The sequence below is a fragment of the Amblyomma maculatum genome, chromosome 4 (assembly GCF_055883805.1).
Source record: "Amblyomma maculatum isolate TAMU_Amacu chromosome 4, ASM5588380v1, whole genome shotgun sequence".
NCBI classification, from domain to species: Eukaryota; Metazoa; Arthropoda; class Arachnida; order Ixodida; family Ixodidae; genus Amblyomma; species Amblyomma maculatum.
Window position 1 is genome coordinate 31263534 of NC_139347.1, and position 16319 is coordinate 31279852.

General features: G+C 47.3%; 2 protein-coding genes across 3 annotated transcripts in view; one reads left to right on the forward strand and one right to left on the reverse strand.

Annotated features, from left to right (window-relative positions):
- Window positions 1-12689, reverse strand: part of LOC146190589 (cysteine and glycine-rich protein 1-like) — a 57857-nt gene extending 45168 nt beyond the window's left edge. Inside the window, exon 1 of the mRNA XM_084600981.1 lies at window positions 12534-12689. The gene's annotated coding sequence lies outside the window, so the exon portion shown is untranslated. The remainder of the gene's footprint in view (window positions 1-12533) is intronic.
- Window positions 12690-12923: 234 nt separating this feature from the next.
- Window positions 12924-16319, forward strand: part of LOC146190590 (palmitoyltransferase ZDHHC17-like) — a 30674-nt gene continuing 27278 nt past the window's right edge. Inside the window, exons 1-4 of one of the 2 annotated variants that reach the window (XM_084600983.1) lie at window positions 12924-13033; window positions 14329-14459; window positions 15260-15463; window positions 16204-16274. In XM_084600983.1, coding sequence (XP_084457109.1) covers window positions 12974-13033; window positions 14329-14459; window positions 15260-15463; window positions 16204-16274 — 466 coding nt within the window. In that variant the 5' untranslated portion in view covers window positions 12924-12973. Of the gene's footprint in view, window positions 13034-13809; window positions 13962-14328; window positions 14460-15259; window positions 15464-16203; window positions 16275-16319 lie in introns of those variants that run through there. The other variant, XM_084600982.1, reaches the window with a different exon arrangement.

Genomic DNA, 16319 nt, shown 5'->3' on the forward strand with positions numbered 1-16319 from the left:
ACACAAACGCACATGCGCTTGGTCGCAGGAGCCATGCAAAATGCGTGGGCGTCTTGGTCCATTTCATACAGTGCGAGACACGCGCCGTGAAGCGCATACCAATAGCCCATTTTACTCCCTAGCCGAACTAATCGAAGCTTCGCATAATGCAACGCCGTTGGCGCATACGGAATGCGTGCCGATCGGAGCAGCACGTATACCGACGTCGCATACAGTGCAAGTACACCAGCCGTTCGAGCACGATACGCATAACATGGCCAGAGGAATGTCTGCGTCCAGATCGGTAAAAAAAAAAAAAATGGAATCACGCCTCCGACTCTATATTCGTCACAAAAGTTGTTTCAGAGTCTATCGACAATATGTATAGTTTATATATGGACGGCTCACGGACACCCAGGCTTTCTTATTGATTGCTCTAAAAAAAGAAGCAACGGGCTGTCTAAAGAAATCTTCTAAAGAAACAGTAAATGCGTTTGTTATACACTGAGTAGTTCTCCCAATATCAAAGTGTAGAATTCACCTGAGGAATATTTAAGCGAGACCCCGTTAGACTTATTTTAATTGTTATAGCTGCGTTTCGCGATTAATTCTGGTGCAATTAATAATATGCAACACTCTCGACATTTCGCCTCCAACAAAATGCGTCATAACGGCTGGAGTCGAACCCCCGACTTCGGGTTTGGCAGGAATGGCGAAGCCACTGGACCATCGCCGCGAACGAGCAGCAAAAATCAAATAACCAGAAAGCAGCCTGTGATGCACTGGCACGTCTCCTCGAGAGTCGACCGAACGTGCGCGCACTCGACAGAAGTGTCTCTCTGAAAGTGACCTTCGTTCACTTATCGACCAGAGCCAATTTAACCTTTCTCGGTGTAGCGCGGCGCGTGCCGACGAACACACGCGGAGTTCTCCAAGCTCGGAACAAACCACGCGATCGGCAAAAACAAAGCTCTTTCAGAAGGTCGCTTCGGCAAAAGTTTCTCGCTCGCTTTGGGGGGCTTGTTGCTGTGCCAAATCGAGCACGACGTAGTTTCCACCAGTGACTAAAAGGCTACGCCTCGCCGCTACACCTACGCCGTTGCCGACGGCGAAGAATTGTTTTTGCCCGAAGAGACGCCGCGCGCTAACTATAACTATTATATACAGCGGACCGTGTGATCGAGGAGACGAGAGCAGTAGCTGCTTGGCTGAAGTGAGTGATAACGCCTACTCAAACGTGCTCATAACGTGAGAAGCATCCGCTCTTATCCGTCGCACTGACTCCGAGCGATCGATCACGGCCGCGTTCAGGCAGAACACAGGGGTCGAAGTCGCGGGTCCGAACACGACAGCGTTTCGACGGGGGGAAAACAGTGGTGGTATGTAGTGGCTCACTGGGAATAATGAAGCACGAAAAAGGCGATTCTGAACACAAAAATTGTTGCATTTTTTTTTTTTTGATACCTGATGTGCGGCCGGCAGGAATTGGACAGAGTATATAGGGCAGGTAAGAGAAGCATACAATAGTAAGGTCATTAGAAAGATGAGAATATATTCGCACCTCAATCACACGTCTCGCATAATATAACCACGCGATAAGTGGACAGCAGGACGAATATAAATTGCCCGTATAAAGTCCAGATAAATGTAAAAATGAAAACATCTCGTGAACTGAGATTTCCGTGCCGGTCGAGCAACATTTCCGAGAGCTCGAAACTAAACCCAAGCCCTGCACACTGTATAGGACGTGCCCGATTGCCGTCGCCCGTTGGGCTGTGAATCTAAGCTACTGATCGCAATTAATTCCGCCAAGCATCCACAAAGCAAACCCTGGCGGCCGAGCGGTGTCTGCATTGGCATGCGATAAAACCATTTCAGCGATGGAAAAATTTGCATCGGCCCATTCTTCAAATACCGCCCGAACACTTCCTGTCCGCGCGTTCTTCGTATCACGCGGCGCTGTGAAGCTTGGAAGCCGCGCGGCCAGGTCTTATAAATGGAGCACGATGCCACTGGCGAAAGGTGCAGCGATAACTCACAAATACCCATAGAAAAAAAAAAAAAAAACTACTACGACAGTCAGGCACAGTTTCTTTTTTTTTTTTTTTTTTTTTTTTTTTTTGCCGGCTATTTCCCTGCTCACCACGCCTCAAGCAACGCTCGCATTCCACAGCACTGACGTTGGTTACCAAAGGCGACCAGTCACGTTTCGTACGAAGTGCGCGGGCGAATATATTCCATTCGCCCGCTTGCTTCCATCCGGAAGCTTCAGCGGACACCGCCGACTCTCCACTCGCACTATCGGGAAGACGCTAGCGCAAGCGAAGAGAAAACACGTCGCGCCGACCCGTCCATTTCGACAGAAAGAGTAAAAGAATGGCCCAACCACGAGCGCCTCCAGCATTCGAAGAGAGGCAGCAACCGGCGTGCTTTTCAAGAGACCTGGCTGCGTGAGCGAACGAGAAAGAAGAACGGAGATGCAAATGCGTCGCCGCTCTCGACGCCGTTCGAGCAGTGCCGCGGCACAAAAACAAGGACGACGGCGGCCGTCGAATTATGCCAATTACGCACGAAGAGCGTGGGGGCGACTTCTTATTACAACGGCCAGGGACGCCGAACGACGTTTCGCAAACGGTGTCGAAGAACGCGATAGAGTGAGACGAAAAGAGTGGCGCGCAGCCGTGCGGGCAGCCATTGTGTCTGCGACTACATAAGGAAAAGAACAACGAAGAAAGCTGAGAGAGAGAGAAAAAGTAAATTAAAACAAGGCGTCAAGGACGTCGAAACAGCGTGACGAAAGCCGCCTCGACGCGACGTGCATTGTGGCCTGGCGGCCGATTGACAGGTCGCAAAAGCCGCGCTGCTGCCGAGTCTTCTTCGCTCTTGAAGGAACAATCGTTCACGGCGCACGGCCTCGTCAAACCACATGCGCGCGATTATGTGTATATCCCATGGAAAGGGGTGAAGAGGAGGAAGCGAGGAGCAGCGGGAGGAGACGGAAAGGGTGCATTATGATGACGGAAGAGGAAAAAAAAAAAACATTTCAGGCGCAGGTTTTTTTTTTTTTTTTTTTTTTTCTCTCCCTCTCCGACGTCGCGGCATACGCGCATGCACCCGAAACCAGAGCGTGGCACCGTGTGGCGCGCAGTAGTGGGTTCCGCCTCGGAAGTGTGTGCGCCCAGATTCCGGCACTGAAGGGACGAATTTGCATGTTGGTACGAGAACCGCGAGGACGAGAAAAAAAAAAAGAGACCGGGAAATGCCCTGCGGGACGCCGCCAATACGCCGACAGGCGGGGTGGGGTGTATGTATATGTATGTGTACTCATACACTGGACAGTAAACGCATGCCGCATGGCACACATACGCACTTTTCGGTGTCTCGATCCTCAACGCGAGCTCGGGATTCACTGGATATGGAGAACACGGAGGAGACTGCGTCGCTGCTGTCTCACCTGTCTTGCGCGCAGGCGCATTGTTCAATTATTACGCCAGAAAGAGAACAGCAGCAGCAGAAAAACGAGGATTCGGAGCAAATCGCGAGCGCGGCGAGAGTGGCGGGCCTCTAAGCACGCGGCTGTTCGATTCGGACGGAAGCGCAGGCGCAGATGCGTATAGGCTGTTGTCGATAAGAGTGAGTGCTTCGCGCATAAGAATGAAGTCACGCGTGCAGAAGCGGGCCACCGAGGATGCGACACGCAAAACAAAGGCAAGCAGACGGAACGACAATAACGTTCCAAGTCGAGCACGTGACCACTGAAGCGCCGCGCGCCATTTGAAGATTCCCAACACAGTACGCGTTAAGCCTAACGAAATCAAAAACGTTTGAACGAATTATGAAATAGGGCGTTCGCACGAGGGTGGGTTGAAGGTTACGTGGTTGCGACCCTTGAACGTCTGCAGAGAAAGCGTATTGTGTAGAACGGGTGGGCAGCGACAATGAGCATTCTCACATTCGGCATGACGGAAGCTTCCTATAAGCAAAAACGAAACCATGCGATCGGTCGCGTGGAGCATTTCCCTCTTCCGCTTGCCGGTTTGCGTACGAAGCTCTTCGCGCGTGCGTGTACATTAGACCGACTCGTTCGCTGCACTCGAGGCAAAACACCTGCTTGACTATTTGCTCTTTCCAAAACTTCCCAGTAACAAGCTGCCCGCTGTTTGTGTATTCTTTACAGGCGACGACTCGGAACAAGCAAAAACAGAACCGCCGCGGGCAGAAGAGGAACAGGTGATCCTTCTTCGCGTGGTGGCCTCTCGAAGGCTCAAAACACGCACACAGCGGATACTTAGAAACCAGCGCTGGATTCTCGGCCCGGATCGTGATCGGGATACGAAACTTTTTCTTTTTCCTCGTTTGCCAGCCAGTCGCAAATGTTAGCGTACAAATGGGCGTGCGAGCACGGCCTTTATGCAGGTGTTGGGGGCCAAGCAAGAACAGCCGGTACGCAAATACCCCATGCGGGCACTCGTCCCCCAAATCAACGACGTATTTCGCTCGCGGCCGCTCGTGACACGCCACCGAATACCCCTGGAGGCAAGGATCGAGATACGCATCACGCAAAGAGCATGCTCATAGGAAAAAAAAAAAAAAAAAAGTAAAAAAAAATGAGCGCAGGCCGTTTGGTTAACCCACGCGGTTGCTGAGAAAGTCACACAACTAATGAAGTTGGCAGGGAAAGCGCAGTTTTCAGCGCCAGCGACTATTGATAAGAAACGACGAAGGTATAGCTGAGCAAACAGTATATATACAATGGAACCGAGACTAGAGATGTCTGCGAGAACGGTGGGAGAGATTACGCGCAACAGATAACGAGTTATAAACATTATTATTATTATTATTATTATTATTATTATTATTATTATTATTATTATTATTATTATTATTATTATTATTATTATTATTATTATTATTATTATATTTTCATCCTACAGGGCGAGACGACGGCTGTTCGTCCACTCTCCGCGGAGAGGGTGCTTGAAAGTTACCAAGGTCAAAGCCCCTCAATCAAGGCTGCGACAGCTGCAATCTCTCGCACTCGCGCAAGACGTGCTCCCGCCTCCAAGAGTTCTGCGCTGCAACATGTTCTCGCACAAACCACTGAATTTCCACTTTCGACTCAAGAACCCTTCTTTGCACACGGCGAAGCAACGCTGTGGGGAGGGGGGGATGTGTGTGTGCGTGGGGGGGGGGGGCACTAAACAAACATCCGCGAACGTTTCAAGAGAAATCAATCATACGAAACTAACATGACAGCCGCGCACAATGAATTGCGGTGGCGACTCAGCGCGCCGCTTCGACTGATTGAACTGTCCCCGTCGACAAGAGCGCAACGCCGGCGAGCGGTCCGCGATCCGCCTACAGACGCGGACCATACGTCGCACATGGCGGGAAAAATGAAACAGCGCGGAAATATAAAAGCGACGCCGAAGAGCAAGCAGTGTGCCTGGCATGGGCGTAGTGCGCGCAGGCGGCGCGTCCGATGGGCGCGCCTTGATACGTGGGAGGCCGCTCCCTTTACGCTTCATTTCTTTTCATGTCTGTTCATATATGATTTACATTTCTTTCTTTTTTTTTTTTTTTTGTCACTGTTCCGGAGTCTTGATCCTGCGAGTCAGAATGGCAGCTTGCGCACCGACGTACACGCCCGGAGAATGGCAGCGTTTAAGGCGCCGATGGGTTCTCTCAGGAGCACAGCGGTCGAGTCTTCCTGGACTTTTAATACAGCGGAAGAGACAGCGTGGGATGTGGGGACGCCGGTAGTACTACTACTAATAAAGAAGATTGAACGTGTACACTTAATAGAAGGACCACACGATGTTTATAATATATATATATATATATATATATATATATATATATATATATATATACATATGTAGGACGGCGAAAAACAAAAAAGAGAGAGAAAACGAGAGAACGGCGCTAAATCACAACAATCTGAGACAGGACCTTTTTTTTTCTTCTTACCAGCGACAGCTACTTGAGGGAGTTTCTTCCGAGCATCCCCCGTCATCATCATCATCATATGTGCTGACGCCATTCAGGTGGGCGCGAGAGAGTGATTCTTGAAAAGGGAATAAAGTCTACATACGTTTTTTTTTTGTTTGTTTTTGTTTTTTTCTCAGCTGCTTAACGCGCGGTCACGGGTTCAATACCTGTTCGCGGCGGCCACATTTCGATAAGCCGCGACAAGGAGACAAGAAAGACGGCAATCGTTTTAGTGCCCTCATGCACCAAGCAACATCATCTGACTCCCTGCGAGCATCCCACAGGGCAAGAGAATCCTTGTAACGCGTACAGTACTAGACCTAAAAAAGCAAGTCCACTGAATATATGCAACGTCAGTGAAACAAAAAAAGAAAAAGGAAGATAAAGAGAGAAAGTGGTTCCATGTCCAACATGTGATGAGAAATCTTCACATGTGCGAGCAGTTGGGAAATCGCCCGTAAGCGTCAAGGTTACTTCCGCGTCGAGGCGCAATACGTGTTTCATCTTTTTCTTTCCCAGGATCCTCTCATGGCCACATTAATCCTGGTGTGTCCTACGCACCAGGCATAATGTAGGCGATTCAAGTACCTATAGTGTTCCCACCCGTTTGCAAGAGAATATCAAATTTACATTGCGTTTGTACCAAACCGCATCTCTCCTCTTTTTTTTTTTTTTTTTTTTTTTTTTTTTTTTTTTTCAGAGTAAAGTAACAGCGTGAGTTGCAGAGGAATAGAAGGCCCGCTGAGGCCGACCTACGCAACGATCACATCACAAAACCTGCCGCAAGCCTGTCTCAAACCGCACAATCAGTCCCCTTCTATAGCGGTCGATTCCGACAGCTGGACATACCGACGGATACCCCGCCGGGGTGGCGCAGTGGTTACGGCGCTCGACTACTAGCTGGGCCCAAGGATGCGGGATCAAATCCCGACCTCGGCGGCCGCTTTTCGATGGAGGCGAAAAGCAAGGCGCCCGTGTGCTGTGCGATGTCAGTGCACGTTAAAGAACCCCAGGTGGTCGAAATTTCCGGAGTCCTCCACTACGGCGTCTCTCATAGCCTGGGTCGCTTTGGGACGTTAAACCCCACAAACCAACCAACCATACCGACGGATAGGAGCGTAGCTAAATGTCAGGTTTGTGGTAACTTTTGTGATAGGCTGGTTGCCAACGTTAAACCACACATTAAAAAAGCTTACCCCCCTGGAGGAACAATTTCAAATTTCTTTAAGTACACATAAGCAGGTGAGGTAACGATCTCGAACTTAGCTAACGATATAAATTATTGCGCAGCCCCATGTACGTGAGCGCAGTTTCATCGCCTTTAGATGCCGAAAAATTCGCCTAGTTTATGCACTTGAAGTAAGAAGTAACACTACCCTTAGCAATACGGACGCATTCGACATAGTATAGTTAACAGCGGAATGCCGAAAGTCGAAACTCTTATCCAACACTGACTGCATAGGCATGAATGATAGAAAAGCCAGTTGCGCCCGAAAGTCAACGACATGCATTCACAAAGCTGCTTTATTTAAAGTGCGTGCACCGGCCCTTTCCCGCTTTGAATATGGCATCACTGGACACCGTCTGTCGGATTGAGTGAGCTAAAAAAAAAGAGACCGAAGTAAGGGCCCCGTTTACTCGTACGCTTTCCCCGCAAACGAATTAATAGCACAATTCTCCAGGCGGTGTGAACGAAAATCGGTTTGGTTTGTGAGGTCCCAAAGCGACTCATGCTAGGAGGGACGCCTCGGTGGAGGGCTTCAGAAACTTCAACCCGTGAGGTTTTCAGCCGCCGCGGCGAGGTAAACAAGAGTCAGTGCTATGGGCTACCAGATAAAACATTTGTGATGACCCGGACTTGCTCAATCATACGAAGCGCTTATCTACTGATTTCCTACAAAAGGCGCTCGAAAAACATCTACGGCACTAAACCTAAAGACTGAAACCCAAACGGCGAGACTTCTCCAACCACGGCCGTCTAGAACGGTCGCGCGCCGAGGGTTTCTGTCACGTGCTCGACTCAGGCGAGGCTGCCGAGTTCCAAATGGTAAAATAACGGGCGCCTGAAGGGCAACTAAGAAGCCAGCGCAGAAGCGACGCTAAAACGTTCCCTAGAGCTCTGTATCCTCTAGACTAAATAGAGCAAAGCGAGAGAGTGAAACCATAAAAGATAAAACGAAGCTTGATCTTCTCAGCGTCCAGCACCACGTGCTCCAACGCGAGTTTCAGTTAGCGCCTTAAAAAGCGGAGAAAAAAGAAATAAAGGAACAGAGACGAAGTTGGACTAACCCAACCGTCACCACTAAAAAACGAAGAAAGAATAGAGAAGCGAAGGCGCGGGACAGTGCAAATGCAACCAGCCGCGGGCGATAAGTCTGAACAACTGGCGCATGCAGCCTGACCTGACTCGAGGAGCAGACGTCTACCGCTCGCCTAAAGTGCCTCGCGAAACAAGTCCCTCCGTAAGCCTTTCATCCAACACTCCTAATGCAACTATATTAATACGCTAGCTGAGCTCGCCCCCGTCTGCTCGAGCTGATTTAATGGGGCTGCACTCCACTCCAGCGTAGCGCGATGAATAAGCAACAGCAGGGAGGGGCACATGTGGCCGCCAGCATGGAAAAGAGACCGGAGCGTTTACAAACGGACAAATAACGTGCGCGCATACGGAGATCATGAATGCAAGGGGGAAAACGAGTGAGTTTGGCCCTCTCAGCGGGCCACTGTAGCCTACACAAAACTGAATTTCAGGGAAACTCGGCCAATAACTTTTATAAAAAAACAGGCTTTTTGAGGTATAAGGATGGTTCCTACAGCATCATAATACCAGTGTTGGCGGACATTGAAAGGGTCAGTGATGTTAATTTGCAAGCACTTTAGGTTTGGTTTGTGGGGTTTAACGTCACAAAGCAACTCCGGAAATTTCGACCACCTGGGGTTCTTTAACGTGCACTGACATCGCACAGCACACGGGCGCCTTGCTTTTTCGCCTCCATCGAAAAGCTGCCGCCGAGGCCGGAATTCGATCCCGCGTCCTTGGGAACAATAGTCGAGCGCCGTAACCACTGCGCCACCCCGGCGGGGTGCAGGCACTTTAACTAATACAATTAAATTTATCACAATTAGAGCGAGGCACCCGATTGCCTTTAGTGACTCGTAGCCAGCCGTTAGTCATGGTTTAAAATGCGCTACTTTGTCCTCGCGTGTTCTGAAGTATAGCTCTCCTGAAACGACGACCGCGTTAGCACTGTTAGCCGTGGTCATATCAATTTTTAGAAGTACGAAAACGAGATTTTCCTCGACGCCGTGGCTCCAGAAATTATGGCTATCTCGTGAACGCTTCCGGAAAACCCGCACTCTAGGCAGAGTGACTCTATTTAGGCACTGCCCCCAACGCCACTAATCTAGGCACTGCCCCCAGCCTAACCCGGCCGTGCCCCTACCCACAAGGAAGAGATACTTTGGCCTTTTTCTTTTTTTTCATCTGATGATAGCCAGCACTGGTATTATGGCGCCGCGGAAACCGTGTTCATACCCCAACCCCTAGAAAAAAGAAATAAAAAAAAAAACTTTAAAAAGGGGCGGCTTCCCTGAAACACCTGGTACAAAAAAAAAAAAAAAAATTAACACGCTACTCGTCATAGCTGCGTCACAGGGCTCTGAGCGGTGACTGCCAAGTCCAATGAAGCAGCGCTGTTGACGTCGTATGGGTACAAGAGAAACTATCTTGTTGGCCTAGTCGGTAAATTTAAATGCGCCGAAAACCACGCGCACACACATAAACACAAGCGAAGAAAATGGGACAGAGCGCCACAGAGTTGTGAGCGGCACTCAGTCGCGTTTTCTTCGCTTGTTTGTATGTGTGCGTGGTTTTCGGCGCCTTTAAATTTACCAAGAGCATGTTAATGCGCGAATCTGCATTCATCCAAGGTGTGGGTAGTAATTACCCCATCTCCCTATTTTACAAGAAACGGTATACAGTCGAAAAGCGTAGTATGAACTTCGACTTTATATTTCCTATTTACCGCGAAGTCCTCATTTCTGATCTTGCAACACAACCAATGCAACGCGAAATGCTGGCACGGCGATTGTTTCCAAACGCCGGTCTGTTGTTGGTTACTGCACGAAAGAGAGCATCGTCGGAGTTACGTTATGCTCTATTGTTCGCCAGGTGTTCGCGGAAGCCTCCGGGAACAGTACGCCGCCCCCCCCCCCCCCCCCCCCCAGCTTTCACCGCAGGAGGTTCAAAATGAGACGCGGCGGAAAAAAAGATGATTGACGCGCATCAGCTCCAGTCTGGACCGGTTGACGGGCGGTTCGTGACGGGAGTGTTTTTCGACGGCCCACAGTAAGCCACACGACAATGACCTCCTGTCTGGCTATTTTTGTAACGTATAAGCTTTCCATCCAACTGCTACTGTCTCAACGTATTGTATGTATAAGTTTAATGAAATGCCGGCAAACGACGGTTTAATGCGGCGTGATGCTGGCCAAGCGTCGACCATAGGCTATGCCCTACTCTGCATTACCACATTTTAGCCCGTTTGTGGTGGGCCGTGAGGCCTGTATATTTTTACCTCTACCCCCAATCCACGCAACAAATTCCCTTTCCTCCAAAATTTTTGAGCGCCTACGAACTAGCGTAAAGAGCACCAAACTTGAAAACTGCGGGAAAATTTGCACAAAGCCAAAAATATAGCCCAAGAAAGTGTGCGTTTGCTTCTCGCAGCTGACAGGCGCTCTAAAAAAATAAAAATAAACACATAGGAACTCCACTAGCTACAAGCTCACAGTTAACCGCCGAAGGACGAGAGCTCTAGGCAACAAGTCATGAGCAGAAAAAAAAAAAAAAAAAAAAAAAAGAGATACTAAATAAATGAATAGATAAACGGCAACGGCGTCATAAAAGAAAGAATCCAATGTAATGCGCGAGCGGACGCGCAGGACGAGTAAGGGAGAGAGGGAAAGCAAGAACACCAGATGCTTTAAATATATATATATATATATATATATATATATATATATATATATATATATATATATATATTTTTTTTTTTTTTTTTTTTTTTCAGACGCATTTTGATAGGTTACCGGGCCGCATATCTCGCAGGTCGTCATGACGCAGGTATGCCGTTCGACGCCTGCGCGGCAATCCCGTTCACGATACGGTGAGCGGCGCACGCACTCCCGGCTGCTTGAGACAAGATATCTCGAAGGTCAAGGGAGCGTGCAAGTGCGAGCGCTGGCTTGGATAAAGAAAAAAATTTCTACGACCATCGTTTTATTTTATTTTCTTTCTCTCTCGTTCGGGACGTCCCGATACCAAGCTGTGGGCGTTTCCTTATGCGAGTGAATGGATCGCGTGAGCTCACAGAAATACCTTGGATGACAAGAACGTGAGACGTTCTCCGATCCATGTGCCGGCCACTATCATAAATGAGGCGAAATTAAAAATTCAGCACATGGTATGCATTCAGAAAAAAGCGACTAATAATGTATTGAACATGACATTTTAGTTTTCTCACGGTGTTTGATGAAAACGATATGCCGTCGACCATATGAGCTGCATTCCAGCGAACAGACGCGAAATGATAGCAGCAAGCTATGCCGCAATATAACAGTAAAGTCAATTTTGCCTCGTTAAGATAGCCCAAGAATACCAACACATCATGACCGTTCTCATGGAAACATGAGAACTGTATTCTTTTATGGACAAGCACCGGTATCTATAGCGCGTAATGTAGAGGCAGCGATTTTTTTTTTTTTCTTGTTACATCCAGAGGACGAAAGGAGCATGAATTGAACTTGCTCTGGAGTTCTTTCCAATTCTTTGTAACGAGAACGCGCCAAATCCTGTGAGTAACGTATCGCTACAACCGTGTGTACCCCCGGGAACAGTTAAATTAACCTCAATTACGACTTGCAGACCGTATACGTACCACATCTGCTAGTAAGCAACACCAACGAAAGTGTACATACACGGGTATTCTCAAAGCATGAACTAAAGCCGGTATCCGGGTGGATGAGCATATGTGCGTGGGTGTCGGTAGAGCACGCAGAATGGAGAAGCCGGATCTGAAAATGCCCCTCAACGCAGCCGTGCTCGGCACACGGTCTTTACGTTGCTGGCGACGCCGTGACAACGTGCTTTAAGCGATAGTAAAGACGTGTCAGCTAAGAAGAAACAATCAGCGATAGCACACGACATTCAGGAGAGGGAAGCAATTATAAAAGATAAAAGGTCGTATGGCTCGAAATGACAACCGTGAATAACGCCAAGCTCACAAGTATATGACACGCAGCCGATCGATAACCGCGCGAGATCGAATGCGCACATTCAAACAACTGCCGTAAAGCTCTGCAATTGTCCAAACGAGCACGGCTTGAGAGAACACACTGATCGCTGACGTGCCCGACAAACTGAAAGATGCTGCCGGAACATGTCAAGAGAATGTTTTGATGCGTGTATGCAGCGGACAGCGCGCAACGAAGATGTCTAACATACGGTTTAAAGGCTCATAACTGCGAAGCCGCGAAAGTCAAGCAAGGTTCGGATAGCTTACCGACGCTGTAGCAGTCGTTGTTGTCAGCCGTCGGAAGATTCAAGTCCACGGGAGCGCCGCTCACTCGTTCAGCCAGCTACGCTCGTCCCACACATTTGCCGCGCGCAGCAGATGAGTACTCGACTCGACTCGGCTTCTCGTGCTTTGTTGTTGTTTTACTTTACAAAACTGTCTTCGGATAGGCTTGGACTGGCTTGAATTGACTACAACAACATTACTGTTGCGTAAACATTTAGAATAAATTGTTTACAATTTTATGTGACTTATTAAATCAATTTATTATTTTTTGAAAACAATATATTTTTATTTTAAATACTTTTCAAAAACTGCGTCAAGTTGCTATTTTTATGGCGGTAATAGCCTTAAAGTAAAGCAACACTGTGTAAAACAAAACAAATTTTGCGGCCGACTAGCGGCAGGTTTGCGCATCAAGCCCTATCATGGACGGAGAGGTGGATCCGTCGTGCGCTCCGGTCTATTACACTGCAACTGCAGGACAGGTGCTTTCAGCTTTTCTCGTTAGTGGACGTAATAAACGATCGAGCACTCTCACTGAATTTTCTTACAAAAGATAGTGGTAATGTGAGGCACGATATTTGTTTTCGCCATCTAGCTCTTGCCTCTTCAATTTCCTTACGACTCTCTCTCGTGCGTGATCGTCTCTTAGTGAAACATTTGTGGTAACCTAAACACAGAGCGGAGATGTTTAAAAATTTAGACGTATGTGTGTGTAGAGACTATGCCATACACCAAGGTACGACGTTAAAACAACGCATGCAGAAGGCGCGCTGATCAGCAGATGCAAACGTGACAACTGAACCTAAGGTCACTTTCTTCCTAGTTTTCTGCGTTGTCCTACGATATAAGCTGCACTTCTACTTTCCCATTTTAGCTCGGTACGCAAGACAAGTCTGGCATTTAAAATGAATTCTGGATTGCGTATTACACGCTTCACCTAGCTTAAGCTAGCACCTAGCTTATTGATTACGCCAACTTAATTGAAGCACACGTCTAATAGAGCCTCGATATACAGCGCTCGATGCTTATTTCATGCCTTTCACTGAAATTATCAAGAGTTTGTTGTAGTCGGTGGTTTGCTGACGGCTGGCGAGCTGTTTCCTTGGTGGGAATAATTTATGCATGGGCAGAGTGAAGTCTAGCTTAGCATACTGCACCAGTGAATACTATAGACAGTTTTCTTCTGAGAATAGGTAGAACGTAGTAGCGAACACCTGAAAAAGTTTCGGGCAGTTTGTTTTCTTCATTGGTTCTCAGACTGCTAGTTGAGAACACCTTGCATACCGTGTAGCAAGCGGCGCGATGCGAGTCGCAGTTTCTGTCGGTCATGAAGGAGTGGAAAGTTTGCCAGGTCTTACCATGGCCTTGAAGGGCTTCGCTTTAAAGTGCCGTTTACGTGCGTGTACTCAGGTACAGACACCGCTTAGAGTTCGTTTTGTCTGATTCTACGTCCATTTCATCTCTTGGAAATGAATTGCATCCACGATGATCTTGCTGTGCATGTCTGCTAAAAATGCTCCTGCAGAGCCTGACTGCTAGATTCACATTCCATATTCAGAGATATGTTGGTCGGGGTGTCTTGTCTTGTGTGTAGTGTGGGCTACTAAGCCATTGTAACTATGTCTTACAACTGAGCCTGGCAGCATGTGAAAACAAACTTTATATTTGAGACCCGAGACTTTGTACTTCCCAAAGCCATCCATTCTTATTCTCAATTTTCGAAATTTTGACTTTCATTTAAGCATATAGATGACATATAAACATGTTTTTCTATTAGGTTCCATGTGGTGGCGGACCATCTGCCAGCGGTGGTGGGGATATCGGTTGCCGGCAACCGCCATCTCAGAGACCGCACTCCTTACCGGAAGAAGAGGACTACTCCTCATTCGACATAGTAAAGGCTACACAGTGCGTCTTTTCTGTTGTTATGTGCCTTATATCAACTAATTGCATTTTCTTCCTCCTGTCAATTGGTATGCATATCACCTAATGTAATGTTGTATTACTTAGATACTTTCAACCATTTCATTAATTCTACATTTGTTTAACAAAATGTGCGTCTCATTGTTTGAATTCAGGAAGCAAAAAACGAAATAGTAAATGTGGCTAGGTATACATAAATGGGTACATAGGTGGGTACATAAAAATAATAATGTGGTGACACAATTTCATGCATGATCTGCTGTCTAGTGCTGCTTCTTTAATGTGTGCGTGTGTGTGTGTTTTTTGTTTCTTTTGCCTAGTGATACTTCTCTAACAATAGCATATGTTAATTTTATCTTCCAAAGTGACGCAGTGGTGTGGAAAGGGCAACAAAATGAAAAGCTTTATATTAATACTGTTTGTATAGGAAGCATCGAAGTGCATGCGGTAGAATGAGATGATTTCAATTTAGAGAGATTAGATAACTTACATAGTTTACAATCAGTTTGGTAGAAAAATGTCTACGTTCCAAAGTCATAATGAACCACACTTGTAAGTCTTTTTCTCAGTTCTTATAGCACCTTTGTTTTTCTGTTGGAATTTTTCCACTCGCGTTTTATTCATCCGAAATATTACGTATTACACGGAGAACCTGAGCCACTGAGCTGCTTCAAGATGGTATTTGATCACCGTGCCATAAATAACAGGAGTGTGCAAGCCAGTAACATTGTTCAGTAGCAGCTCCCATTCTATGTGTTGATCTGTGGTCCATTGCTTTCTTGCAGATATGGGGTGCTGGAAAGAGTCCGCTACCTGGTCGAAGTGGAAGGCTACGATGTGAACCGGCGAGACGCAGAGGATGTGACACTGCTGCACTGGGCAGCCATCAACAACCGTCATGACGTTGCCACTTATTTCATTGCCAAAGGTGCTGTGCTGGATGCCATAGGTGGGGAACTGCGCTCCACACCTTTGCACTGGGCGACTCGGTATGTTCTACTTTACCTCTGGATGCCATATTGATGTCGAGCACTGTGGCTGCCAGTCGCACTGCTAGCAGTGAAAGGCATAAATGCTTCTCCTGCTTGAGTTTATTGGAGGTTGGCTGTAAAGATGAATATTTGGCCTACTACTCTCTGCTTGGAAAGGAGAAAAGAATAAAATGGAAGAGAGAATAGGGAAAAGAAAAAGCAGGAACTGCTGTTTCGTGTGACTTGAAATTTCACACAGAAGTGCTGTATGGTAATGGGCCTTTTATGGCTTTCACCTTTAGTTACATATTCTGAGAGATCTGTAAGAAAGACAGTGAAACAATCCATCATCTTTTATGGTGACACACCAAGGGAGTTTTCTCAGTGCTGCAAGCAAAGCTCAGTGGGTTCAGCTCAGTTCTTACTCAGTGGGTCAAATGTTTTCTCACTCCACGTTTATTACCCTTTTTTTCCCAGTTGGTGGAATTTGCACCCTGTTAGTGACAAATTACACCAGAGCTCTGTTTGCTTGTGTAGTTAAATATTATTGATTAATAATGTGATTGTGGACAGGGACAGACTTTTGGCCAATAATAAAATACCATCGCTAATCTTTCTACTGGTTGAAATCTATCAGTGTTTGCCAAGTGATTGTGCAGGTGGAGCATTACAGCCACCTTTTCCAAACTCTGCGACTGCTTGTGTAAAACAGGTACCAAATCGCACTTCCTTTTCTTTTCTTTTTTTTTTCCCCCCAGGCAGGGGCATCTAAGCATGGTCGTGCTTCTCATGCGGCATGGTGCTGACCCATCGTTGGTAGATGGTGAAGGTAAGTATAGTTTCTTAACTATTGGGATCATATTTGTGACAAGTA